The following is a 27,196-nucleotide window of genomic DNA, read 5'->3' as shown; positions in this document are numbered from 1 at the left end:
AGATTGTGAGGCCTAGCAGTTTTCAAGGTGTGCCTTCTTATTGCCTGGGGGCATCCTTTGTTGAGAGGTGATTAGCTGTCCCTGATTGTTTCTTGTCTAGAGCTCCCCTGTCTTTATTTACTGTTATGGTTTTAGAGTTCACAAAGTTACTCGGAAGGTGTTGGTAACACAAATAACTCCAGCACATCTGTTTGTATGCAGTATTTAATTTATTCTGATCACAAAACATGAAATGTATGTCATTTATTATTATCCCTCCCTCCCTCCCTCCTTCCTTCCTTCCTTCCTTCCTTCCTTCCTTCCTTCCTTCCTTCCTTCCTCAGCCATTCTGGAGAAAAGCAAGTCTTTGAGAGGGTAGAGTGGTTAGTCACAGCTAGAGGATTTAGTATATTATTATTATTATTATTAAAGTCCCTTCTACAATGCCATATAGAATTCAGATTATCTGCTTTGAACCGGATTATATGGCAGTGTAGAAGGGGGCCTTATTATTATGAGTCTACACTGCCATATAAGCCAGTTCAAAGCAGATAATCTGGATTTTATATGGCAGCTTAGAAGGAGCCTCCATTAGAAGTGTTAAATCATGTTTATATTTCAGAGGCTCCCTCCTTTGTATTACCGGGAAGCATTGTGGGGTTAATACTCCCAAAGTTCTCCCTAATACAAGTTAGGGCCTTTCTACCCAGCCATATAACCCAGAATATCAAGGCAGATAATCCACAATATCTGCTCTGAACTGGGTTGTCTGAGTCCACACTGTCATATAATCCAGTTCAGTGTGGATTTTATACAGCTTTGTAGAAGGGCCCTTAATGAGTTTGAAATGGGAGACTTTCACAAAATATGTGAAACACCACAAATCAAATTGTAGATCATTTGACATATTTGCCCCATTATGCCAGAATTGGGTAGGAGGCAGTGGTTGCTACCCCACAGTTGTTCTCTTCCATGGACATGAGGATGTAGCCATCGTTGCCCCAGTAGGTGGACCAGGAGTTCTTGATGAGCCAATAGTTTTCTCCCAGAAGGTTTCCATATCCGACTGCTAGCACTGCATGGTCTAATTCCATACTTCTGTTTCCTAAAAGAAAAAGATATGACATACCTCAAAGTAATGTGAGAGCAAGTATGGAATGATGGGAGAATCAATATGACGAGAGAGGATCAACCACATGCGTTGTATGCAGATGATGGTGGGAATGAAGACACATTTTCATCCTAGTTCTGAGGAACATTTTGTGGCAGATTCAATACCAATCTAAACCAATCAGGTAGTCATACTGCTCCATTATCACCTGCACTTTTGCATATGGCTCTCCACATTTCAACCATTTGTTATGCCTATTTCTAGGTCCATCAGCATGATTCTGTGGTCAACTTGCACTGCAGAAGTCCCACCTGCGAGTCCAATCAAACCTGCAAATATCAAACCCACAAATGTGGAAGCCTGGCTGGAGTGTTAAACTAACAGCAGAGTTGCATTTACAATGTTACCCTATTTACTTGAATCTAACGCCAGGGGCGGCTCAACCCATTACGTAAAGTAAGCATTCGTAGTATAGTTGATTTTGCCCAGGGGCGCTCTTGAGGCGCTCTTGGGGGAAAATAGACCTTGACATATGTGAGTTGTAGTTACTGGGATGTATAGTTCACCTAAAATCAAAGAGCATTCTGAATTCCACCAATGATGGAATTGAACCAAATATGGCACACAGAACTCCCACGATGAACAGAAAATATATATCAGTGATTGGTTGGGGGGGGGGGGGAGCAAAATACTGTTTGCTTACCATTGAAAATTACCTAGGGCCACCTCTGTCTAACGCTCACCTTTTTTGACTAAATTGCCTTGCCAAAATTAGGGTGCGCATTCGATTTGTGTAATATGGTAATCTTAGAGCGGATCTAGACAACCCCTTTATTGTGGAAACTATTGGGGTGCGGAAACTATTGGGGTGTGGTTACAGTGTCCCAGGGTTATACCGGGAAGCCATTTTAAATTTCTCATAAAAGGACATTATGTGAGTCGATTGCATGATTGTAAATATGTTGTTCTGAACTTCAAAGAGTAAACTGGGTTGCTGTATGGCAATGTTCCAGAAGCATTTTCTCCCTGGGAGAATCCTTTGTTGAGAGGTGATTAGCTGACCCTGATTGCTTCTTGTCTGGAAGTTCCCCTGTTTTTGAATGTTTATCTTTATTTACTGTTATGATTTTAGAGTTTTTTTTAATACTGGTAGCCAGATTTTTGTTCATTTTCATGGTTTCTTCTTGTTCTTTACTGTTCATCTGCGTGGCATATTTTCTCTCTGGCAAGGCAGTGTGTGGGCTGATCAAACATGAACTATGCATGATTTTCATTTTGTCACTTATCTTATATTGTATTTAATAATCTGGTTTTCATGTATTTATTTGTTTGCCTTATATCTGAAAGAGCTATGGTCTAAGCAACAAATAAACTTGACTTGTGTGCATAAGACTCGGTGGTGCATCGAGTGAATACAGGTATATTTGAAATCCCGTCCCAACAAAACCAGGAACAATAACAACCAGAAAAAAATGTACAATTAGCAGATCTATTGACCACCCCCTATTGGGATACCTTTTTATATGTGAATCAATAGACCATAATGCAGACATTGGCAAACGTTGGCCCTCCAGGTGTTTTGGACTTCAGCTTCCACAATTCCTAAAAGCCTCAGACCCTTTCCTTTTCCTCCTCAGCCGCTTAAGCAGAAAAGGAAAGGGAAAAGGAAAACGAAGGAGGCTGAGGCTGTTAGGAATGGTGGGAGTTAAAGTCCAAAACACCTGGAGGGCCCAAGTGTGCCCATGTCTGCCATACTAGCTCACAAACGCACCAAAAATAACCTGTGCTATTCTTTTTGTTTCCTTTAAAGTGAAGAAATATTTGCTAGATGATGTCACAAGTACCACCTGCCAGTAGTAAATAACTGGTAGGATCATAAACCTGCAAAGGTAATGGAAAATGAATATGCAAAAATACCGTGGGACTTTTGAATTCAGACTGACAAAGTTTTGGAACACAATACATTGGACATCACGATTGTGGAAAAGAAAAAAGTTTGGATTATTGACAATAACAACAGGAAAAACTCAGCCGTTACCAGGATCTCAAAATTGAACTGCAAAGGCTCTGGCCTAAACCACTACAGGTGGTCCCAGTGGTCATCGGCACACTGGGTGCAGTGCCAAAAGATCTCAGCCAGCATTTGAAAACAATAAGCATTGACAAAATCACAATTTGTCAACTGCAAAAGACCTCCTGACTTGGATCTGTGCGCATCATTTGAAAATACATCACACAGTCCTAAACACTTGGGAAGTGTTAAACTTGTGATTTTGGATACGAAATCCAGTACATACTGTATTTTTTTGTCAATAATAGTAATAACCTATATCTGCAATACATTGGAGGAAGTGTATTGCAGATATAGCTCAAAGTTTGCAGAACTGTAAAATCTTAGTGCCAGCGAATTAGTGCTTCAGAATGCACCAGTACGCTACTGCTGTATTCCCATCCCACTACGGAGGCTTTAAACCACCAAACGAGAAATCTTAACATACCACAATTTGGTTCATAGTAGATGCCACTGGAGTAGAATGCAAAGGACTTGTGGGAGGCATCGATGTTCACAGCCACTGGGCCATGTTTGTAGAGAGCAGCCTGCAGAGCCGTGGTGTTTTCAGAAGGTACCATGACAAAACCGGAGACTCTTGCCAACAGCTCAGTTTGGTTGTAGTGACAATAGCCATTCTGGAAGGCAGAAAGCACACACTTATCCGTTCACTGCAAGAAAGCTACTTGACAGTTTGTGATATATGTTTGTAAGCATGTAACCCCACTCCGTAGGTTCATTTGCAAGGCACATTTTTAGATTAGCCCTCATATACCAGGATGGGACTTAAAATGGTTAGAATCCTCAATATATTGAGGATGAAGACTTGTTGTAACAATGATAATACTGGGTTGCTGTGAGTTTTCCGAGTTTCTGTGAGTTTGCCCACATCAGGAGAGAATGCTTCTGGAACATGGTCATACAGCCAGGAAAACTCACAGCAACCCAGTGATTCCAGCCATGAAAGCCTTTGATAACACAATGATAATACTGTAATAGAACCTCTAATTCCTCAGCAACCTTCACCCTCTTTGTTTTCTCCACACGACATACCAGGCATCTGTAAAGATGCAACTAACCAATAATTAATCTGTTATCCCAATTTTTTTTCTTTTTCCTTCCCTTGTCCCCCCATTCCCTACTTTCCTAGTAAATCTATATAAATTAAAATATAATGTTCATTTGTGGGATTAACATAACTCAAAAACCACTGGACAAATGGACACCAAATTTGGACACAATACATCTACCAGGCCAATGAGTGACCATCACTCATAAAACACAGAAAAACACAGCAGAAGAGACCTAAAAAGCCAAAAATTAAAAAATACATTACAACGCATGCGCAAAACCACATATATACACTAACATATATACAAATACACACACACACACACATATTAGCCTGAAGAAGAGAAGGCTGAGAGGAGATATGATAGCCATGTATAAATATGTGAGAGGAAGCCACAGGGAGGAGGGAGCAAGCTTGTTTTCTGCTTCCCTGGAGTCTAGGATGCAAAACAATGCCTTCAAACTACAAGAAAGGAGATTCCATCTGAACATGAGGAGGAACTTCCTGACTGTGAGAGCCGTTCAGCAGTGGAACTCTCTGCCCCGGAGTGTGGTAGAGGCTCCTTCTTTGGAAGCTTTTAAACAGAGGCTGGATGGCCATCTGTCAGGGGTGATTTGAATGCAATATTCCTGTTTCTTGGCAGGGGGTTGGACTGGATGGCCCATGAGGTCTCTTCCAACTCTTTGATTCTTTGATTCTATTTGCATATATACAGACACAAAACACATATACACAGACTGGGCCGCAGCAACATGTGGCAGGGGACAGCTAGTGTTTAATAAAAAATAGTCGGAAAAATTCAGGTGCACATTCCGTTCAATAATAATAATAATAATAATTATTATTATTATTATTATTATTATTATTATCTTTATTTGTACCCCGCTAACATCTCCCAAAGGACTCGGTGCGGCTCACAAAGGCCAAAGCCCACAATAAAACAACAGCATAACAAATACAACAATAAAACTCATAAAACAAATTAATAAACATTAAAGCAATAACAGTAAAACATCAAAAACAATACCAAAAACATCAAAAACAATATATCATGACACATTTAAAACTAGGGGCAGTGCATTAGACTCGAGGGTCTAATGCATGGCTCTGTAAACTACTGACAACTGATGAAAGCTATTATGTACATGATTGTTCTAAATATGAGCGGCTATTTCCTCACTTTCCTTCCTGATATAGGCTCCAAACTCACCTGCCCAAGGTACGGCCCATAAGACTCTGTGCTGGGAAGTCCGCCATGCTTCATAATCCATTCGTAGGCAAGCCACTCCTCACCACCATCGCAAGCGTGGTTCCCAAAGCCCCAGGAGCAATCAATCAAGACTTGCTGAGACAGTGGAGTGAGCACTCCAGTCTGCAGAGAAAGAAGGAAAGACGGGTGCCTCTGCTAGTATTAATTGTGCTGCTATATAGTGAGTCACAGTGTTGATCCATATAGCTCAAGCATGGGCCAACTTCAGCCTCCCTAGTTGTTTTGGACTTTAACTCCCACAATTCCTAACAACCTGGTGGGACAGGGACTCATGCAACCTTTCAAATGGTTTGCATGTCCCAAAGGCAAGAATTGATTGAATTTAGGACATTCTGCAGGCAAGGCTAAATACCTAAGAAATTTTCATCCATCTGATCTCTTCCTTGACTTTAAAGTTCCACATATTGTTATAACTCTGCAGATTGCCACAGGCATCGCTTTCTTCTCCCCATCCAGAATTATCTCGTAATAGGTAGAATTGGCACTTCATTTCTAATCATGAAAGAAAATACTGTTTGATGAAGATGTGGAATATTGAAAGCACTTGGGTATTGACTGTGAATGTCATGTTGCAATACCTTAGGGGGTGCGGTAATGTCTGAATCATAACAATGTGAGGGTTATTGCATCAGCCAGTGTGCCTTACTGATGACCTATCAGCAGGTGGCTATATATGTAAGGAGGATGAAAGAATCCATCTTTCTCTCTCCTCTGTGACTCAGTTTGAGTATCTGCCTGTGTTCTGTATGTGACTATCTGATTTTTCTTTCTTCCGTGTCAGGAGCGACTTGAGAAACTGCAAGTTGCTTCTGGTGTGAAAGAATTGGCCGTCTGCAAGGATGTTGCCCAGGGGATGCCTGGATGTTTTTGATGTTTTACCATCCTTGTGGGAGGCTTCTCTCATGTCCCCGCATGGGGAGCTGGAGCTGACAGAGGAACCTCATCCGCACTCTCTCTGGATTTGAACCTGTGACCTGTCGGTCTTCAGTCCTGACGGTACAAGGGTTTAACCCACTGTGCCACCAGGGGCTCCATGACTATCTGATGATTCTGATTGTTTGCAAGTACAAGGAAAGTGGTTCTGCGAATCCTGTTTGTATTAAAGATATTTTGGATGAAAACCTGAATAAGTGAGTTTACTAAACAGTGTGTAGATAAGGTTAGATGCTGGCAGCTAGACTCGATAGATGGACTGAAGCGTGTTTTTTCTGTGAAAGGACTCAGCTGTATTTTTGCTTGCTTCTGGGACACTTACTATCCAGCTTGCAGCAGTTCAGGGAGATTGTGATTTGTTAACTATACAGCACTTCACAACCAGCATCCCATGACACCTCTGTCAATGCAACTCTTCTTTTTTTGTAAATCTATGACTATGTTAATGACAGACAGTCTTCTATCATTTTTGAGGAGCTTTACTTTTGCGATATGTAGGTTCTCACCTTCAGAAAAAGTGCACCCTCCAGCGTCCCAGTTGTAGCAAAGCTCCAGCAGGACCCACACACGGCCTGGTCTTTGACTGGGGTCACAGCACCTTCATTGGGGAGCAATGGGGACAAGGTGTATAGATATGCTGGTGGGATCAGTACTCTCCAAACCAGTGGTACTCTCCAAACCTTTTTTGATCAGGGACCACTTTGACCAGGGACCACTCTCCAACATTAGTACCAAAAGGGTTACAAATCAGGTTTTGCTCAACTGGTAATTTGGGGTGCGGATTCAGAAATTTGCATTAGATAGACCACATCAGCTCTAGTTTCTGATACAAAACATATGACATGCAGTAGTCATCATCTACTTGCCCACAGAAAACCATACTTAATAATGTAGAGCTGAGTGGTCTATCCAATGTAATTTTCTGAATCAGCACCCCAAATAACCCCAGGAGCAGGCCTAAAAACAAAGACACCAAGGCACCCCTGGAAACGCTCCATGTGGCACCTGGAAGCAGGGGTGCCTTGGTGTCTTTGTTTTTAGGCCTGCTCCTGGGGTTATTTGGGGTGCTGATTCAGGGAAGGGGGCTACTGTATTTGATCTTAACTTTTTCACTGTGTGTATTTTTATTGTAACTTTCTGCTACCTTGAATCCCAATGTGGGAAAAGGGGGGGGAGTATAAATAAAATGACAACGATGATAATAATGATGATAACAATGTTCACTCGATTACTATCCTTGACCTTCCTCAAAAGGCTGCTGTGAAGATGAAATGGGAAACAGGGGAGACCTGTACACTGCCTTGAGTTCATTGGAGGAAAGGAGGTACATTAAGGTCCCTATGATATAAACAAAATAATTACCAAATATAGCACTTACCATAAAGCCTCCAATCCAGGCTGTCTGGCAAAGTGAGATCCTCATAGTGATGTGATGGGAAGGGCAGCCCCTTCCTAGGTTGCCCATTCGTTAACCTCCCCCTCCTCACTGCTATCTCTTCCATGGTTTGGTCGGCCAAGTGGTTTACTGCCAGCTTGTAGGAGAGATTGGCCCGGTTCTTGGAATGGATGTATCTAGAACCAAACAGAGGCAGGAAAGAAGACTTAAGTATCCTGGACCCAAACAGTTTACGGCTTTATAGGTAATAATCTGCACTTTGCATTTAGCCCGTAAGGGGATCGGCGGCCAGTAGAGCTGCCGTAACATGGGAGTTGTCCGCTCCCTGTACAGCACTCCAGTTAGCAACCTGGCTGCTGATCTTTGGACTATTGGAGCTTCCAAACTATCTTAAAAGGCAGACATATGCAGAGAGCATTGCAGTAGTCTAAATGGGATGTGACTAAGGCATGGAGTACTATGGCCAAGTCGAACGTCTCAAGGTACGGGCGCAGCTGGCGCACAGGTTTCAACTGCGCAAAGGCACTCATGGTCACCACTGACACCTGAGGTTACAGAGTCAGCAGCGAGTCCAGGATCACCCCCAAGTTGCAGACCTGCATCTCCAAGGGGAGTGGGACCCCATCCAACACAGGCTGTAACCATATACTCCGTTCTGCCTTCTGATTGACCAGGAGTACCTCTGTTTTGTCTGGATTTAATTTCAACTTGTTTGCCCTCATCCAGTCCATCACAGGCACTGGTTTAGGACCAGGACAGCATCCTTGGCTTTCGGTGGAAAGGAATAATAGAGTTGGGTGTCATTGGCATATATTTGCCATGAGCTCCAAAACTCTGGATGATCTCTCCCAGTGGTTTCATGTAAATGTTAAATAGCAGAGGGGGGGGGGGGGGCAGAATTGAACTCTGAGGGACCCCAAAGGCCACCAGCCAGGGAGTCGAACAGGAGCCCCCCAGCACCACCATCTGAGAACACAGATAGACATTTTACTTAATGCTCAGGCCATAGGTCTTTCACATATAGGACAGACAAATAAATTCATAAAAATCAGATCATAAAATACAATACAAAGTACAAAATAAAACACAGAAAATTGTAGATGCATTGGCTACTGTGCTCAGATTCAGCCAGATCTGCGTTTTCCTGCCATTCCTCTCTGCTATCTGCCATATCACACGTTGTGGATGAAATTGTGCTTTGGACTTCAATAGCATCTGCAATTTCCTATGTTCTAGCTAGCATATATCGCTTGGATCTGTCAGTTGACAATTTATGGACAAAATAATAATAATAATAATAATAATAATAATAATAATGACTTTATTCATACCCCGCCACCATCACCCCAAGGGGACTCGGGGCAGCTTACATGAGGCCAAGCCCAACAATACAGCAATACAATTATACACATAGGAACACAACAGTAAAATATAAAGAAAAAAATAAATAAAATACAAGAAACTATATAAATAAGCACAACAAACAATATAAAATCACAATAATTGAACACAAAAAAATTGATCACAGTGGGCAGGGCTGGTTGCAAAAATTAAAAGTTTAAAAACACTGGATGAGAGAGCAATGTAATGTATCTGGACATGGGATCCGGGGGACGAAAATAGGGTTTAATTGCACTAGCAGGTAAAATAAAGTGCTTCTGAGGGCATTTTTGCAGGGTTTGATCAGGTCAGGGATTATTGTTCATTCAGTCATTGAAGGCACACTGGAACAACCAAGTTTTCAAGCTCTTCCTAAAGACTGCCAGGGTGGGAGCTTGCCTAATTTCTCTGGGGAGCAAGTTCCAGAGCTGAGGGACCACCACAGAGAAGACTCTCTCCCTCATCTCCACAAGTTGCACTTGCAATGGGAGTGGGAGCGAGAGAAGGGCCTCTCCGGAAGATCGAAGGGATCATGTAGGTTTGTAAAAGGAAATGCAGTCACGAAATTAGGCAGGTCCCAAACCGTTCAGGGCTTTGTAGGTAAGAACCTGCACCTTGAATTGGGACCGGAAAATAAACGGCAGCCAATAGAGCGCCTTAAACAGTGAGGTTGGCCGCTCCCTATAATTCGCACCTGTTAGTAATCTGGCTGCCGCTTGTTGGACCAGTTGAAATTTCTGGGCAGTCTTCAAGGGCAGCCCCACATAGAGCGCAAAAATCTTTTCCAGGTCTACATGTGTCAACAAGACAGATCCAAGCAATATATGCTAGCTGCACCTCGACTTTAGTGTATTGTAGATGCTATTGGCTGCTGTGTCTCAGATTCAGCCATCTCTGCATTTTCCTGCCTTTCCTTTCTGCTATCTGCCATACCTTATGTTGTGGATGAAATTGCGCTTCCGGTGTGCCACCTCCTCCTCGCTTTTGTAGGTCTTTTGGAACTTTTCCTTGTAATGATGGAACAGGTGATCATGGACTCTTCCGATGTCCCCAGTGGCACCAACAAATTCCTGCATGGGATTGGCCAGGATTCTGTGCTCTGGTCCTCCCTCCGGCCAATGGGAACACTGCACACCTGCGATATGAGGAGGGGAAGTAATGGTCATTGCCAAAGGTATGTCAGCTGCAGGTTATTATGCCTCTTCAGGTCTATGGTCTCAGCCACACATGCAAAAAATTCATATCATGCATTCCGGTGCAGGTGGAATACATGATACTTGGCTGTTTTAACAACGAAAGCAATTCTTTTTGGCTCTAATGCAATTTTCAAAAACTCACTTGATACCCTGAAGTTTCCAGGAAACACAGGTTGGGTGTTTGTTGGTTGGTCGGTTAGTTGGTTATATATGTGTCCTATCTAGAACTGGGGTGTGGTGATGGAGTGATTGGGGTGGATGGTGGGTGGGATAGACTGGTGGGGGTTTCCGTATCCGCGGTTTGGAGGAGCGCAGATTTGGCAAGGAAGGCATCCCGGGCAGACCTGCAGTCTCTCACGGCCCGGAAAAGGTTAGTTTCATGTGTTTAGATAGTTTCAGGCAAGAAAGAAACACAAAGTATCAAGTTAAAAAGTTGGAATTTGATTATCCTTTATTTGGGGATTGGTTACATAGTTGGGGCTAGCAAAGGAGTGAAAGGAAAGAGCACACGGCTGTGTAGAGTCCCTGGTTGAGGCTGCTGCTGGGGCACATTTCATCAGTTTGGCCCAACTTGGCAATCAGGAACTGTGGAACTCCCTGCTGCTGGTCACACCAGCTTGAAGGCAAGGGTTTGGGATGTTCTCAATGACAGGGGGACAGTCTGGATTTTATATGGCAGTGTAGAAGGGGCCTCAGATAATCCAGTTCAAAGCAGATAATGTGGATTATATGCCTTGATATTCTGGATTATATGGCAGTGTATAAGTGCTCCCAAATTATTTTATTATCCCAGATTGTTTGGAAGTGTAGACTTATATAATCCAGTCTTCCCCCTCAACTCCTTCTGAGGCTGGAGTTACACCGCCCTATATCCCAGGATCTGATCCCAGATTACCTGCTTTGAACTGGATTATGTGAGTCTACACTGTGATATAATCCAGGTCAAATCAGATAATCTGGATTTTATATGGCAGTGCAGAAGGGCCCTCATATAATCCAGATCAACACATATATTATGGATGACTTGCCTTGATATTCAGGGTTATGTGGCTGTGTGGAAGAACCCTCAGAAACAAGGGAATTCCAGACACCAAACAATCAAGGGCCAGTAAACAACTCCAGGCAACAGAGGCCAGGCTACCTCTATGTAGATAACTTCCCTGATTGATTTTGCAGCTGTAAGGCTACTCAATGCTATTCAAGCTTGCTAATTACAACATTCAAACTTGCTTCAAACAGACAAGTCACTGCCACTGCAAACCAGAGGCGGCCCTAGGTAATTTTCAACGGTAAGTATTTTGGTGCCCCCCCCCCCCCCCCCACCAACCAATCACTGATATATATTTTCTGTTCGTCGTGGGAGTTTGTGTGCCATATTTGGTTCAATTCCATCATTGGTGGAGTTCAGAATGCTCTTTGATTGTAGGTGAACTATACATTCCAGTAACTACAACTTGCATATGTCAGGATCTATTTTCCCCCAAGAGCGCCTCAAGAGCGCCCCTGGGCAAAATCAACTATACTGCAAATGCTTACCTTGCATAATGGGTTGAGCCCTCCCTGCTGCCAACAGAACCTCTGAAGATGCCCTGAGTCACAGATGCAGGTAAAGTGTCAGGAGAGGATGCTGCTAGAACACGGCTATACAGCCTGGATAACTCACAGCAACCCAGTGATTCCAGCCATGAAATCCTTCAACAATACATCAGCCATGGGACAGCTATGGCCCTCCAGGTGTTTTGGACTACAACTCCTTACAGCCGGTGTGGGAGTTGTGGTCCAAACTACCTGGAGTGCCGAAGTTGGCCAATGCCTGCTCCAGATACTTTAAGTTCAATATCTAGTAATTCTGGGACTTGGATGCAATTGATCCCCAGGATGGGACCATACCTGGAAAGCCCTTGAAGGGAAACAGGTATCTGCACGTACCGTGAGGAAGATCGAAGATGCTAGACGGGAAGCTGCGGGAAATGCTGGTGTAGTCGATCTCATACTTGTCATAATGGGAGCTCAAGAGTGTGTTGTATCCCCACATCTCATAATGGACCGGCACAGGGTCAGTGGAAGCATTGGACACCCACAACTTGTAGGTATTTTTCTTCTTGCCCCAATAGGACACGCTCTCTAGGACTGTGCAGTGCTGTCCCTTGTAGTAATCCAGCCCTACAACCTGGGATTTGGAGTATGAGGGAACACCATTGAGTTGGTTGGTGAGATGTTGAAAAAGGAAAATCATAAATACAGTTTGTATGCAACAATGATTCGTAGGATCATGGACAAATGTCCACCATCAGACAGATCAGTAATATTCCTAATACAATCCTATTATATGGCAGCGTAGGGCCCTTCCACACAGTCATATAACCTAGAATATCAAGGCAGAAAATCCCACAACATCTGCTTTCAACAGGGTCATCTGAAGCCCCTTCCACACAACTGAATAAAATCCCACATTCTCTGTTTTGGACTGGAATATATGGCAGTGTGGACTCAGATAATCCAACTCAAAGCAGATAATCTGGATTTTATATGGCAGTGTAGATGGGGCCATGTTCAACTGGAGTTCCTTCGACACTGCTATATAAATTACACATTATCTGCTTTGAACTAGATTATGTGGCAGTGTAGATTCATATAATCCAGTTCAACGAAAATAATCTGGATTATCTGCGTTGATAATCTGGATGATATGGCAGTGTAGAAGAGGCCTGAGTTTAATGTTAACGGATAAGAATTCGTTTCAAAGGTTCAGTTATGGCAACCAGCAAAAGAAGCCACAAAAACTACAGAAATAATTTTTTGAAAATCAATGTGATTTACAAACAGAATCTCAAGATTTCTGTGCCTCGCTCAAGTGTAACTTTTATGTCAAATTGTAGCACAAAACTATGTCTGAACTGATATGATATGGGCAAACTTGAGCCCTCCAGGTATTTTGGACTTCAACTCCCACAATTCCTGACGGCTGTTAGCAGGACCGTAGCCAGGATTTCGTTTCGGGGGGGGGGGGGGCTGAATTTTTTGGGGGGGGTTGGGGGGGGCTGAGTTTCAGGGGGGGGGGCTGAGTCTGAGTGAAAGAGGGTCTAGCCTAGCAAACCTTTTGTATCATTACCCCAATACCCCCATGCATATGGGATATATTGAGTATGGTGATCAGATCATGATATGAATAAACATAACAGTTTAAATAATGCACCAGTAAGGCCTTTTCGTGAACCACCATGAGAATTTCGGGGGGGGGGGGCTGAAGCCCCTCGAGCCCCCCCCCCCACCCCGGCTACATGCCTGGCTATTAGGAATTGTGGGAGTTGAAGTCCAAAACACCCGTAGGGCCCAAGTTTGCCCATGCCTTTGATAGATGATAGGAAGAAGGAGTTGGAAGGACTCACCTTGAAGTCTGTCAAGTTGGGAAAGACACTTTGAGGCCCAACTGGTTTGTCAGATGTTCCATTGACCCGAAAACATTCTTTGAAGTTGGTCTTGTTTTCTGTAGTTTCGGGGGTCACCTTGAAGCTGGCCCCAAAAGGTTTTTCAAAAGCAAACTGATATGTCATCACTTGACCTGGAGCAAGAAGAAAAGTATTAGGCCACCAAGTATTACATTTTAAGCTAACGGGTTTATTTGGCTGCGTTTTTATGAACAGCCCACTTATAAACAACCCATTATGATACAAATGCTTAGGAGGATGGAGGATGATAAACAACAGCATCACGTGGAACCCATGGCAGTCCTGAACCAACCGTAGTTTGGTGGCAACAAAGATGAGTTTGAATTGCGAATTTTAAAATACTGTTTATATTCAATCCTATTTTCCTATTTGCATATTTGTATATTTTAAATTGTATACTGATGCTTTTATGACAAGCTGCTTTGAGTCTCCTTCAGGAGAGATAAAGCAGGATATAAATAAATATAGTAAATATAATAAATATAATTGCATATTTTAAATTGCACCGGGATTGTGGCACAGCTGGCTGAGTGTCAGCTGCATTAAGATCACTCTGACCAAAAAGGTCATGAGTTCGAAGCCAGCCCGGGTTGGAGTGGGTTTCCAACCAATTGTGTGTAGCCTGTTGTCGACCTTTGCAGTTGCATCTGTCAAGTAGGAAAATAATGTACCACCTTAAAAGTGTGGGGAGGCTAAATTAACTGATTTATGAGGCCATAAAGAAGACTCCAGCAAAGAATTCCAGCGGGGAAGCATGCGGGGAATGCGGAAGTGCTTCATCAGCGTCACAGATGGACAATGAAAGCGACAGCTCCCCTGGCAGCCAAAAAAAAAAAAAAAAGTTAAATAGCCTCTGTGTATGTTTGTATAGCAAAAATTGGCATTGAATGTTTGCCATATATGTGTACACTGTAATCCACCCTGAGTCCCCTGCGGGGTGAGAAGGGCGGAATATAAAAGCTGTAAATAAATAAAATAAAATAATTAATTAAATTGTATACTGATGCCTAGCTTGTTAAGCTGCTCCTCATAGGGCTTGTTATCAAGGGTCTGGAAAACAAGCCCTCTGTGGAGTGGCTGAAAGACCTGGGAATGTTTAGCCTGCAGAAAGGAATCTGAGAGTAGACATAATGAGGCCCATGGATCAAGATGTGATCAAGATGTGAGGGGAAGTCATAGGGAGGAAGGAGCAAGCTTGTTTTCTGCTGCCCTGGAGACTAGGACACAATGGAGCAATGACTTCAAACCAAGGAAAGAAAGGAGATTCCACAGAACTTCCTAACTGTGAGAGGGAGCTGTTCAGCAGTGGAACTCTCTCTCTGCCCCAGAGGGAGTGTGGTGGAGGGTCCTTCTTTGGAGGCTTTGAAGCAGAGGCTGGATGGCCATCTGTTGGGGGTGCTTTGAATGCAATTTTCCTGATTTTTGGCAGAATGGGGTTGGACTGGATGGTCCACCAGGTCTCTTCCAACGCTAGGATTCTATGATGCTTTTAAGTCAAGCCGCTTTGAGCCTCCTTTGGGAGAGATAAAGTGAGGTATATATAAACATAATAGCCCCCCTAGTGACTCAGTGGTTAAACCGCTGAGCTGCTGAACTTGCTGACCGGAAGGTAGGCAGTTTGAAATCAGGGAGTGGAGTGAGCTCCTGTTCTTAGGCCCAGCTTCTGCCAACCTAGCAGTTCAAAAACATGCAGATGTGAGTAGATCAAAATCAGCAGCACAAACAGCACTGCCTTTGGAGATTGCAGGACGGTGACCACATGGACAAAGGCTAAAGAAAAGATGGATGGACACCATCAATGAAGACATGCGTGCTGCCAACCTGAGACCTGAGGGTGCCCAAAACGAAACCCTGTGGAAATAACAGTCACAATGCTCACTCTATTGGGAAGATAGCTTAGAAAGAAGATGGATGGATAGGTGGATGGATGAATAAGGCTGGATGGATAAGTAAATAGATGAATGGATGGATGGAAGGAGGGATAGATAGATAGATAGATAGATAGATACTACAATTTTGAAATGGTAGGACATTGACCATATGAACAAAGGCCAAACAAAAGATGGATGGACACCATCTACGACAGCGGTTCTCAACCTGGGGGTTGCGACCCCCTGAGGGGTTGCCTGGCCATTTCAGAGGGGTCGTGAGGTTGCCTCCTTTGGCCCCGCCCCCTCCGACTCCGGAAATAGTGGCCAGGCCCCAGGACCACCCTCTTCTCGCCCCTTCAAGGCCTCTGCTGCTGGTGGAAGCCCCGAAAAGGGCGAGAGGAGTGTGGGGCAGCAGGATCAGCGAGGCTTGCACTCGCCCTTCTCCTCTGGGCTCTTGTTCCTCCTCCTCCTCTCTGTTTGGGGACCTCCAGTATTTTCTGTTGGTCATGTGGGTTCTCTGTGCCAAGTTTGGTGCAGTTCTGTAATTTGTGGAGGGTCTCAGTGGTCTGTGGAAGTCAGAGCTGAATCAGTTGAAGGTACTGCAAATCCCATCATCCATGCTCCCCCAAACGTATTGTTTTTGTGATTAATCACTATGCTTTAATTAGGTTCAATTTGTAACAATTAAAATACATCCTGCATATCAGATATTTACGTTATGATTCGTAACAGTTGTGAAATTACAGTTCTAAAATAGCAATGAAAATAATGAAAATAATTTTATGGTTGGGGGTAACCATAACATGAGGAACTGTATTTAGGGGTCACGGCTTTAGAAAGGTTGAGAACCACTGATCTACGAAGACATGCATGCTGTCAACATGAGACCTAAGGATGCCCAAAACAAAGCCCTGTGGAAACAACAGTCACAATGCTCACCTCTCCATTGGGAAAATAGCTGTAGTAGGCATAAGGCATTCAGATGGTGGAAAGACTAAATAGAAATGTCCATGAAAGACAACAGCAACACAGCGGTTAATGGGAACGATCCCTTCTTGAGAATGTTGCTACAAGCCTTAGACAATGTGCAGCTTATGGACAAATAGTCTTTACCTAGTATAAAGAAGTTTCCAGCTTCTCCAAAATAGATTTCTATATGTATGAGGGAAATAGGCAAGGCCTATCATTGGCCTATCACTAACATCTCTGCACTTGCCCTGCTTACCTTGATAATACTGGATCCGACTTCTTCCTGCAGACTCGTTGAACCATGCTTCAAAAGGCTCCACTATTTCAGCATAAGGTAGTTTGAGGATCCCTGAAAGAAGCAATTTGGTGATGGCGACTTCAAGGGAACAAAGAAAACTGCAATGCAATAAGCAGACAAACCTGAAAACCACTTCTTGGATATTGAATATTAGAAACGGAGAGATAAGTTTGAAATAGTATAATTTGTTGCATTTGGTGACTTTGTTGCATAATCAATTGGTTTCCAAAACCATGACACTTGAGCTATCAATGAACATAGTATTCCCTTTCTCCTAAGAGTGAACATTTTTTCTCAGCTGAGAAAATGTTGTCGGACTACAGTTCCCATTATCATTTGCCGTTGTCTCAGGTGATGAGAACTGGGTTGCTGTGAATTTTCCAGGCTGTCTGGCCATGTTCCAGAAGCATTCTCTCCTGACGTTTCGCCCACATCTATGGCAGGCATCCTCAGAGGTTGTGAGGTCTGTTGGAAATGAGGCAAGTGAGGTTTGTGTATCTGTGGAATGCCTGATGTCCTTGGGAAGTGAGTTCCAGAGTCGAGGGGCCACCACTGAGAAGGCCCTCTCCCAAAGCAGTTGCTCTACTCCGAATTCAAGAATGGAAAACGGAATTTTGGAGGACGGGAAAAGAGATTTAAAGATGGGCTCAAAGCGAACCTTAAAAACTCTGGCATAGACACTGAGAACTGGGAAACCCTGGCCCTTGAGCGCTCCTGCTGGAGGTCAGCTGTGACCAGCAGTGCTGTAGAATTTGAAGAGGCACGAATGGAGGGCGAAAGAGAGAAACGTGCCAAGAGGAAGGCGCATCATGCCAACCCCGACCAGGACCGCCTTCCACCTGGAAACCAATGCCTTCACTGCAGGAGCATATGCAGATCAAGAATAGGGCTCCACAGTCACCTACGGACCCACCGCCAGTACACTGATCTTGGAAGACTATCCTACTCGGACAACGAAGAATCACCTAAGTAAGTGAGTAGGTTTTTTTTGTCGTGTCAGGAGCGACTTGAGAAACTGCAAGTTGCTTCTGGTGTGAGAGAATTGGCCATCTGCAAGGACGTTGCCCAGGGGACGCCCGGATGATTTTGATGTTTTTATCATCCTTGTGGGAGGCTTCTCTCATGTCCCCGCATGAGGAGCTGGAGCTGATAGAGGGAGCTCATCCGTCTCTCCCCGGATTCGAACCTGCGACCTGTCGGTCTTCAGTCCTGCCGGCACAGGGGTTTAACCCACTGCGTCACTGGGGGCTCCAGTAAGTAAGTAATAACACTAATATAACCAAAATCCTAACTGAGAATCATGTAGCTATTCCCGTCTCCTATATCTTTGTCCCAAGAGTTCCAATTAGCGCAGTAAATGGTAAGTGCTTTACAAAACATATGGTTGATCAAAGAATCCCAAACATGATTTACTCATTTCCTACAAACCATATATTCTTGGAGAATCAAAGAAAACCATATTACCTGTAATGTGATAGACATCCCAAAACTTGTGAAGTACCTGCAGAGGGGTGTGCAGAGTGGTACAGTCCGCTACTGAAATGCCTATAGAGGAAGACAACCAAACCGGATTCAATTAGACAACTTTAATATAATGTATGTACTATGTATTGTCAAAGTCAATATACAATCTTCCCCAGAAGAAATTAGGTTGGAGGTACTCACCATTTGTTTCCAAATCTACAGAGAAAACTTTTGATAACACATAATGTAATTAGTGTAAAACGATTCGTTAGGAAATTCCCTTAATATGGGTATACGGATAATTCCAATGCTCCTCAAGCTATCTGATATGAGGAACAGGCAATGATATTTTTCAGTGTGCCAAGGACTGGCACCATATTGATGCCCACAGATACAACTGTTTCTTTTTTTTTTACATGAGACCAACAGTCAGTCCTTCAAGAATAAACACCAATCCACGTTCCACCGCTTTGAATAGCCCTGTTCTGGCTCACAATTGCGCTGTGTTGCTCTAACCAGGGAGAATCTCTGCACATTCTGTTCCAGATTCAAAGCTTTTATTGGTCTGTTGTTTGTAGCTCTGCTTAGTTATCCTGCGGCATTCTCCAACCACATTAGCCTTGAAAAAATGTGAAAAATCAACATCTATCCTGCACTTTATTTATTACTATTCCGCCCATGATCTAAAAGATAGGAAGATAGAGAGACTCACCGAGAAAACATGTCCATGTTAATAAGATCAGCATCCCCATTCCGGACATAGGCACGGGCCAGGCAAATCTCTAGTGAGAGACAATTTCAGAAAGAGCAGTTTTATTAAGTCATGGTGTGCAAACGGTTAAATGAGGGCCCTCCCAAAAGGTAGGTGTGGAAGTGGTGTAGAATGTAAGCGTGGGTCTAGAAGAGGTCTTATTGGTTGATTAAAACTCCCAACAAAGAATCACAAGAGCAGGTTACAAGGCCGTGCGTTGGCTTGTTTCTCTTTAGAAGGGGTCTTCAAACTTATAAAGTGGGCAGCCAGTTCACGGTTCTGCAGACTGTTGGGGGCCAAACTATAATTTGGAAAAAAGGAACTGATTCCTATACACACTGCACATATCTATAATGCAAATAATAATAATAATAATAATAATAATAATAATAATAAATCACCAAAGACAAAACATTATTTAAAATGAAGAATCATTTTCACCAACATGGACTTACCCATCTTACCGGTGGCACAGTGGGTTAAACCCCTGTGCCGGCAGGACTGAAGACTGACAGGTCGCAGGTTCGAATCTGTGAGAGGTGGATGATCTACGTGGGGCTGCCCTTGAAGACGGCTCGGAAACTTCAATTGGTCCAGCGGGCAGCAGCCAGGATGCTAACCGGGGCTCATTATCAAGAGAGGTCTACCCCTCTGTTTAAGGAGCTCCACTGGCTGCCATTTATTTTCCGAGCCCAATTCAAGGTGCAGGTGCTCACCTACAAAGCCCTAAACGGTTTGGGACCACCCTACCTGCGTGACCACATCTCCATCTACGAACCCACACGCTCGCTTCGATCATCTGGGGAGGCCCTGCTCGTGATCCTGCCTACGTCACAAGCGCGCTTGGCGGGGACACGGGACAGGGCTTTCTCTGTGGCGGCCCCCCGACTTTGGAACGCCCTTCCAAAAGATCTCCGACAGGCCCCTACTCTAGCCATTTTCAGAAGGAATTTAAAAACTTGGCTGTTCCGTTGTGCCTTCTCAGACTAGGAATCCCCACCCCAAGTCCTAGTAGCACCTTAGCATAACTAATCGTCGCTGCACACCGCACTTTTAATCCTACGTGCCTCCTGCCACTTCAGCACTTTTAACCCTCGTACCCCATTATGCCGGCCGAACCAGTTTTAATAATGTCTTGATGTACTGCCATTGTCGTTATTTTGCTTATTGTTTTGATTTGCCTTGTTATTGTTGTGTTATGTTTTCTACTGTATTGTGTTTGAGGCTTCGGCCTGTGTAAGCCGCATCGAGTCCTGCGGGAGATGCTAGCGGGGTACAAATAAAGTTAATTAATAATTAATAATAATAATAATAATAATAATAATAATCTCCCTCTGTCAGCTCCAGCTCCCCAAGCGGAGACATGAGAGAAGCCTTCCACAAGGATGATAAAAACATCAAATCATTCGGGCGTCCCCTGCGCAATGTCCTTGCAGACGGCCAATTCTCTCACACCAGAAGTGACTTGCAGTTTCTCAAGTTGCTCCTGACATGACAGACAAAACAACAAAAAACATCCTTGTGGGAGGCTTCTCCCATGTCCCCACATGGGGAACTGGGGCTGATAGAGGGAGCTCATCAGTGCTATCTTCAGATTCAAACCTCCGACCTGTCAGTCTTCAGTCCTGCTGGCACAAGGGTTTAACCCACTGCGCCATCGGAGGCTCCTATCTTTGGGATGGAAACATCATTATGCTGTTAAACCCCTGTGCCGGCAGGACTGAAGACTGACAGGTTGCAGGTTCGAATCCGGGGAGAGGTGGATGAGCTCCCCCTGTCAGCTCCAGCTTCCCAAGCAGGGACATGAGAGAAGCCTCCCACAAGGATGATAAAAACATCAAATCATTCAGGCGTCCCCTGGGCAACGTCCTTGCAGACGGCCAATTCTCTCACACCAGAAGTGACTTGCAGTTTCTCAAGTTGCTCCTGACATGACCAAAAAAACAAAAAAACAAAAAACATCCTTGTGGGAGGCTTCTCCCATGTCCCCGCATGGGGAACTGGGGCTGATAGAGGGAGCTCATCAGTGCTATCTTCAGATTCAAACCTCCGACCTGTCAGTCTTCAGTCCTGCTGGCACAAGAGTTTAACCCATTGCACCATTGGAGGCTCCTATCTTTGGGATGGAAACATCACTATGTTGTGCCCAGTCAATAGGAGAACAGACATCAGTGGCTCGCAACAGTTGCTGCTTGGTAAAACAGGACTTCTAACCTTATGGTGATAGTGCCATGATCTTGAATTCATAGTAGGGCTGTGCAATGAAGAAAAAAATGTTTCATAAATCATTACAAAATTAGGAGGCGCTGGCGTTTTGTTTCTAAAGTGTTTCAAAAGTATAGTTAGTAAAACTTTTGTTACTATAATGAGAAGTGGGGAAACTTCAGAGGCTCCTTTCCCCCTCATTTGACACCTATTGGGGTGAAACTGGCTACAGTGGTAGAACATATTTACCACTGTTAGACCATCAAGTTTCAGAACATTTCACTTATCCACGGATTTTTGGGGAATTTTCAAAAAAATTATAAACAACATTTTTAAAACTACAAGAGCGATCTCCTTGAATTTTCTATACAATGACACAAGATAACAGGGGATCATTCTGCCCAACTTTCAGAAATATTCATACATCTACTGATTTTAAGGATTTTTTAAAAAGGGAAGTGTGGCCCTACTTTTGGATGATGAAATACGGTTCTGGCCCAGACTACCTGTCTGAATGTATCTCCTGTTATGAACCATCATGAAGTGTAAGATCTTCAGGAGAGGCCCAGCTCTTGATCCCACCACCATCGCAAACATGGTTGGTGAGGACGAGAGACGGCCTTCTCGCCAGTGCCCCCCCCCCCCCATCTGTGGAACTCTCTCCCCAGGGACATCAGGTTGGCCACTTCCCTCCTGTTCTTTAGAAGAAAATTGAAGACTTGGCTTTGGGACCAGGCATTCAATTAGTGGACAGCGGCAATTGGAAAGAAGACTTGGATACTGCGACATTGAATTAACCCCAGACTTGGATTTGGTTTTAACTGACGTGACTAATCTATTGTTTTAATGAATTGTTTTTAATGTTTTAACGTATTTATTGACTATTTATATGATGATAGCATTTGGTCTTTTCGGTGGTGGCCCCACAATTCTGGAACCCATTCCCTAAAGACATCAGACAGGTCCCAAACTTGGCAGTCTTTAAGAGGAGCTTGAAGACGTGGTTGTTCCAGTGTGCCTTCCCGGAATAATGATCCCATAGCACTTTGTCCTCCAAAGCACTTTACATTTTTTAGATCTGCTCGTATGCCCTTCCACAAATGCCACTATCACCTTTCGTCCATGTCCCAGCATTATTTCCATTTTAACTTTACATTTGGCCTTCCCACTGTTTTTAATTGTGTGTTGTCTTATTGATAATGCTGTATATTTTATTGTCTATGTTTTTATTTTAATTGCTTGTACTGTTGTTATTTTGCTTGTATTGTTGTATTCGGGCTCGGCCTCATGTAAGCCGCACCGAGTCCCTTGGGGAGATGGTAGCAGGGTACAAATAAATTATTATTATTATTATTATTATTACAATGCTTAAGTGAGGCCGCCCTGAGTCCCCACTTGGGGGGAGAAGGGGAGGGTAAAAGTGTATGAAATAAATAAATAGTCAAGTTAATTAGGAGTGTTGTTGTGTGCCTTCAAGTAATTTCAGACTTAGGGCAAACCGAAGTCTAAAGTTCAGGGCAGGGGCCAGATAAATGACCTTGGAGGGCCGCATCCGGCCCACGGGCCTTACTTTGGGTACCCCTACTCTTTAGTATTAAAGTGAATCTTGAACCAAAATCAATATTTTATCCCTAGAGAGCAGGAGTCAAGACTGACCTGGTCAAGGAACTGAGACAGTTTTGGTTGTCTTGGTGGATGACTTCCACAGGGAACTAGCCAGGAGGAGTATATCAGTGTTGGTTCTCTGGGATCTCTTGGCAGCTTTCAATACCATCGACCACGCTATCCTTCTGGGTCGGTTCTCTGGAATGGGTCTTGGAGTCTTAGCACTGCAGTGGCTCTGCTCCTTCTTGGAGAATCATACCCAGGTGGTTATTTATTTATCGTGTCAGGAGCGAACCAAAAGAGTTGTATTGCATTAAAAACAAACAAACAAACAAACAAGACACAAAGTTTGCAGACATGGTATTCTATTAAATGTCCTTTGACCAGTAGCTGGCCACTTGGACTGCCTCTGCTGTTGCTGCAAGAAGGTCCTCCATTGTGCATGTGGCAGGGCTCAGGTTGCATTGCAGTGGGTGGTCTGTGGTTTGCTCTTCTCCACACTCGCATGTTGTGGATTCCACTTTGTAGCCCCATTTCTTAAGGTTGGTTCTGCATCTTGTGGTGCCAGAGCGCAGTCTGTTCAGTGCCTTCCAAGTCACTCAGTTTTCTGTGTGCCCAGGAGGGAGTCTCTCATTTGGTACCAGCCATTGATTGAGGTTCTGGGTTAGAGCCTGCTACTTTTGGACTCTCGCTTGCTGAGGTGTTCCAGCAAGTGTCTCTGTAGCTCTTAGAAAACTATTTCGTGATTTAAGTTGTTGGCATGCTGGCTGATAGTCAGACAGGGGGTGGGCCGGATATGTCACTGCCTTGGTCCTTTCACTACTGGTTGCTACTCCCCAGTGGATGTCAGGTGGTGCAATACCGGCTAAACAGTGTAATTTCTCCAGTGGTGTTGGGCGCAGACATCCCGGGATAATGCGGAATGTCTCATTAAGAGCCACATCCACTGTTTCAGCGTGGTGAGATGTGTTCCACACTGGGCGTGCATACTCAGCAGCAGAGTAGCATAGCACAAGGGCAGATGTCTTCACTGTGTCTGGTTGTGATCCCCAGGTTGTACCAGTCAGCTTTCGTATGATATTGTTTCTAGCGCCCACTTTTTGCTTGATATTCATGCAGTGCTTCTTGAAGGTCAGCGCACGGTCCAGGGCGATTCCCAGGTATTTGGGTGTGCTGCAATGCTCCAGTGGGATTTCTTCCCAGCATCACCCAGTTGGTGATGCTGGGGGATACCTGCTCAGACCCCTGGCCATTGTCTGTGGGGTCCCCCATGCTTTTTAACATCTTCATGAAACTGCTGGGTGAGGTCATCCAGAGTTTTGGAGTTGGGTGCCATCTGTACTTGCCACCCCATTCCAAGGAAGCTCCCTGTATTCTAGACCAGTGACTGGAAGCTGTGATGGATGAGGGTTAACTAACAAGTTGAAGCTTAATCACAACAAGACAGAGATCCTCCTGGTCAGTTGTGGGGTTGATCAGGGTATAGAGTGGCAACCTATGCTCGATAGGATTACACTCCCCCTGAGGACACAGGTCTGCAGTCTGGGGGTCCTCCTGTACTGATGGTTGACGCTTGAAGCTCAGGTGTTAGCGGTGGCTGGGAGGACCTTTGCACTAGGGCTGGGCGGTTTCGTTCGTTAATTTCGTAATTCGTTATTTTTTTAATAACGATGCGATATTGAACCATTCAGGAGCAACTAAAAATCGAAACGAATTTTTAAAATTTATTTCGTAATTGTTTCGTAATTGTTTCGAAATTGTTTCGTTATTATTTCATTATTATTTCCGTATGTCTGGTGCAAGTTTTATAGTTGTTGTTTGTTTTATCAGTGATAAAAAAATAAATTATCACACCAACAGTCAACAACAGAGGGAGAGGGAAGCTTCAGAAGTTCCCCCTGTCCCATTTGGAGGGTTTTTTAGCGTATTGCGCAATCGCGTCCGCCATTAACGAATCGATTCGTTATTGTTTCGAAATTGCTTCGTAATTTCTGAAATTTCGTAAATATCGAACTTTTTTAAAGAAAAATTTCGGAATTCTTTTAAAAAACGAAACTCAAAAACCCCCTAAAAACGAATCGAGTTTAGAAACAAATTTTTCCGTGGTTGCCCAGCCCTACTTTGCACAGTTAAAACTGGGTTGCTCTAAGTTCCAGAAGCATTCTCTCCTGACATATTTTCTTTCTCTGGCAAGGCAGTTTATGGGCTGGTCAAACATGAATTACGCATGATTTTTCATTTAGTCACATACATAGCTAGATTAATCCAGTTCAAATCAAATAATCTGGATTTTATATGGCAGTGTAGAAGGGGCCATAGACTCCTATCACTCACGGCTGAGTGTGATTGTCTTCCAAGGGTAGAGTCTTGGCGGTGGATCTGTAAGGGACTGTCGGTAGATATAGAAAAGCATAAAATAATGCAAATTTTCACGGCATCTTTCTGTTTTTTCATTTAAAGAAGGGAGATTTCCAGGGAGTTGCTGAGTAATTGTTTTTTCCTGGAAAGTGGGTGGAAGGCCAGATATGTTTGGGAACCTCTGATCTTATAAGTGCTGTTTTACATTTTCCTTGTGGGTTGAACCAGAACATCTCCAGATGGCCCTGACTCAAAATAGGCTATTGGAGTAGCTGCAACCTTGGTCAGATTCAGCACATCTCCAATGTTCTTAAACAAAAGATAGGATATTGAAAAGCTGGCTTTTGTTCAAGGTTGAAAACAATTTGTCCTTTGCTTGCTTTCATCAGTAGGTTCCTTCTGAAGCCACAACACGACCAGAAGAGACGCCAAGCCATACAACCTAATTCTATATAAACACGTAATATTAATTCAGAACAGTTTTATTTTCTTTTGTGGGGGGCTGTTACTTTTAAAATGGTCAGAATAGTCTTTTCCTTTCTCTTGATCAATGATACTTCAGTAAAATAAGGATTAAAGCCATAGCTAGAAGACCAGGAGTTATTTATTTATTTTGTTGAAGGCTTTCATGGCTGGAATCACTGGGTTGTTGTAAGGTTTTCGGGCTGTATGGCATTCAGAAGCATTCTCTCCTGATGTTTCACCTGCATCTATGGCAGGCATCATCAGAGGTTGTGAGGTCTGTTGGAAACCGGGAAAATTGGGTTTATATTATACAACTGTTAAAATATATACATACCAATTAAAATAGTATTTCAAATGGTTAAAACATATCTAACATATCAAAAGTCTAGCACCAACTTACCTTTGTAAACATTGAACCAATTGCTTTGCCGTTCTTCATATTAATCCCCAAAGGCTAAGGATGCTTGCCATAGATGCAGGCGAAACGTCAGGAGAAATGCCTCTAGAACATGGCCATATAGCCCGAAAAAACCCACAATAACTTAGCTTGCTTAAATAGTCATATCTTAATATTTTTCCTAAAGCTTAAGAGCAAGGGGGCTGTTCTGATGTCACTGGGGAGGGAGTTCCACAGCTGTGGGACCACCACTGAGAAGGCTCTGTCTCTTGTCCCCACCAACCGCACCTGTGATGTGGGTGGGACCAAGAGCAGGGCCTCCCCAGAAGATCTTAACAGTCGCACCAGATCATAAAGGGAGATGCGTTCGGAATGGTAAGCTGGACTAGATCTGTTTAGGGATTTATAGGCCAAAGCCAGCACTTTGAATTGTGCTTGGAAGCAAAGTGGCAACCAGTGGAGCGGATGTAACAGGGGTGTTGTACGTTTCCTAAACGCTGCTCCGATTAGCAATCTGTCTGCCACCCGTTGGACTATTTGAAGCTTTTGAACAGTCTTCCGAGGCAACCCTACATAGAGTGCATTGCAGTAGTCTATACGGGATGTAACCAGAATGTGGACCACCATGGCCAAGTCAGACTTCTCAAGGTATGGGTGCAACTGGCGCACGAGTTTTAAGTGTGCGAAAGCTTCCCTGGCCATCGCTGAGACCTGGGGTTCCAGGCGCAGCAATGAGTCCAGAAGAACTCCCAAGCTGCAAACCTGCACCTTTGGGGGAGTGTGACCTCATCCAGCACAGTCCATAACCCTATGCCCTGTTCGGACATGAGACTGACCAGGAGGACCTCTGTCTTGTCTGGTTCAGGATCTGAACGGTTCAGTGTCTTTCACATTACATGGAACTCTAGGGCAGCGTTTCTCAACCTTGGGGTCAGGACCAGAGGGGTCGCCAAAGACCATCAGAAAACAAAGCATTT

General features: G+C 43.9%; 1 protein-coding gene across 1 annotated transcript in view; it reads right to left on the bottom strand.

Moving 5' to 3' along the window:
* Positions 1-413: 413 nt before the first annotated feature.
* LOC132780581 (digestive cysteine proteinase 2-like) overlaps positions 414-27,196 on the bottom strand; it is a 38,902-nt gene continuing 12,119 nt past the window's right edge. Inside the window, exons 2-12 of the mRNA XM_067460558.1 lie at positions 19,151-19,220; positions 18,439-18,519; positions 16,933-17,025; positions 13,777-13,949; positions 12,317-12,557; positions 10,125-10,326; positions 7,794-7,987; positions 6,922-7,013; positions 5,423-5,584; positions 3,589-3,778; positions 414-1,084 (exon numbers count right to left, since the gene is read on the bottom strand). Coding sequence (XP_067316659.1) covers positions 897-1,084; positions 3,589-3,778; positions 5,423-5,584; positions 6,922-7,013; positions 7,794-7,987; positions 10,125-10,326; positions 12,317-12,557; positions 13,777-13,949; positions 16,933-17,025; positions 18,439-18,519; positions 19,151-19,199 — 1,665 coding nt within the window. The 5' untranslated portion in view covers positions 19,200-19,220 and the 3' untranslated portion in view covers positions 414-896. The remainder of the gene's footprint in view (positions 1,085-3,588; positions 3,779-5,422; positions 5,585-6,921; positions 7,014-7,793; positions 7,988-10,124; positions 10,327-12,316; positions 12,558-13,776; positions 13,950-16,932; positions 17,026-18,438; positions 18,520-19,150; positions 19,221-27,196) is intronic.

Source organism: Anolis sagrei, chromosome X (genome assembly GCF_037176765.1).
Source record: "Anolis sagrei isolate rAnoSag1 chromosome X, rAnoSag1.mat, whole genome shotgun sequence".
NCBI lineage: Eukaryota > Metazoa > Chordata > Lepidosauria > Squamata > Dactyloidae > Anolis > Anolis sagrei.
The sequence above is the reverse complement of the archived record's forward strand: the minus strand, read 5'-3'. Positions and strand labels throughout refer to the sequence as shown.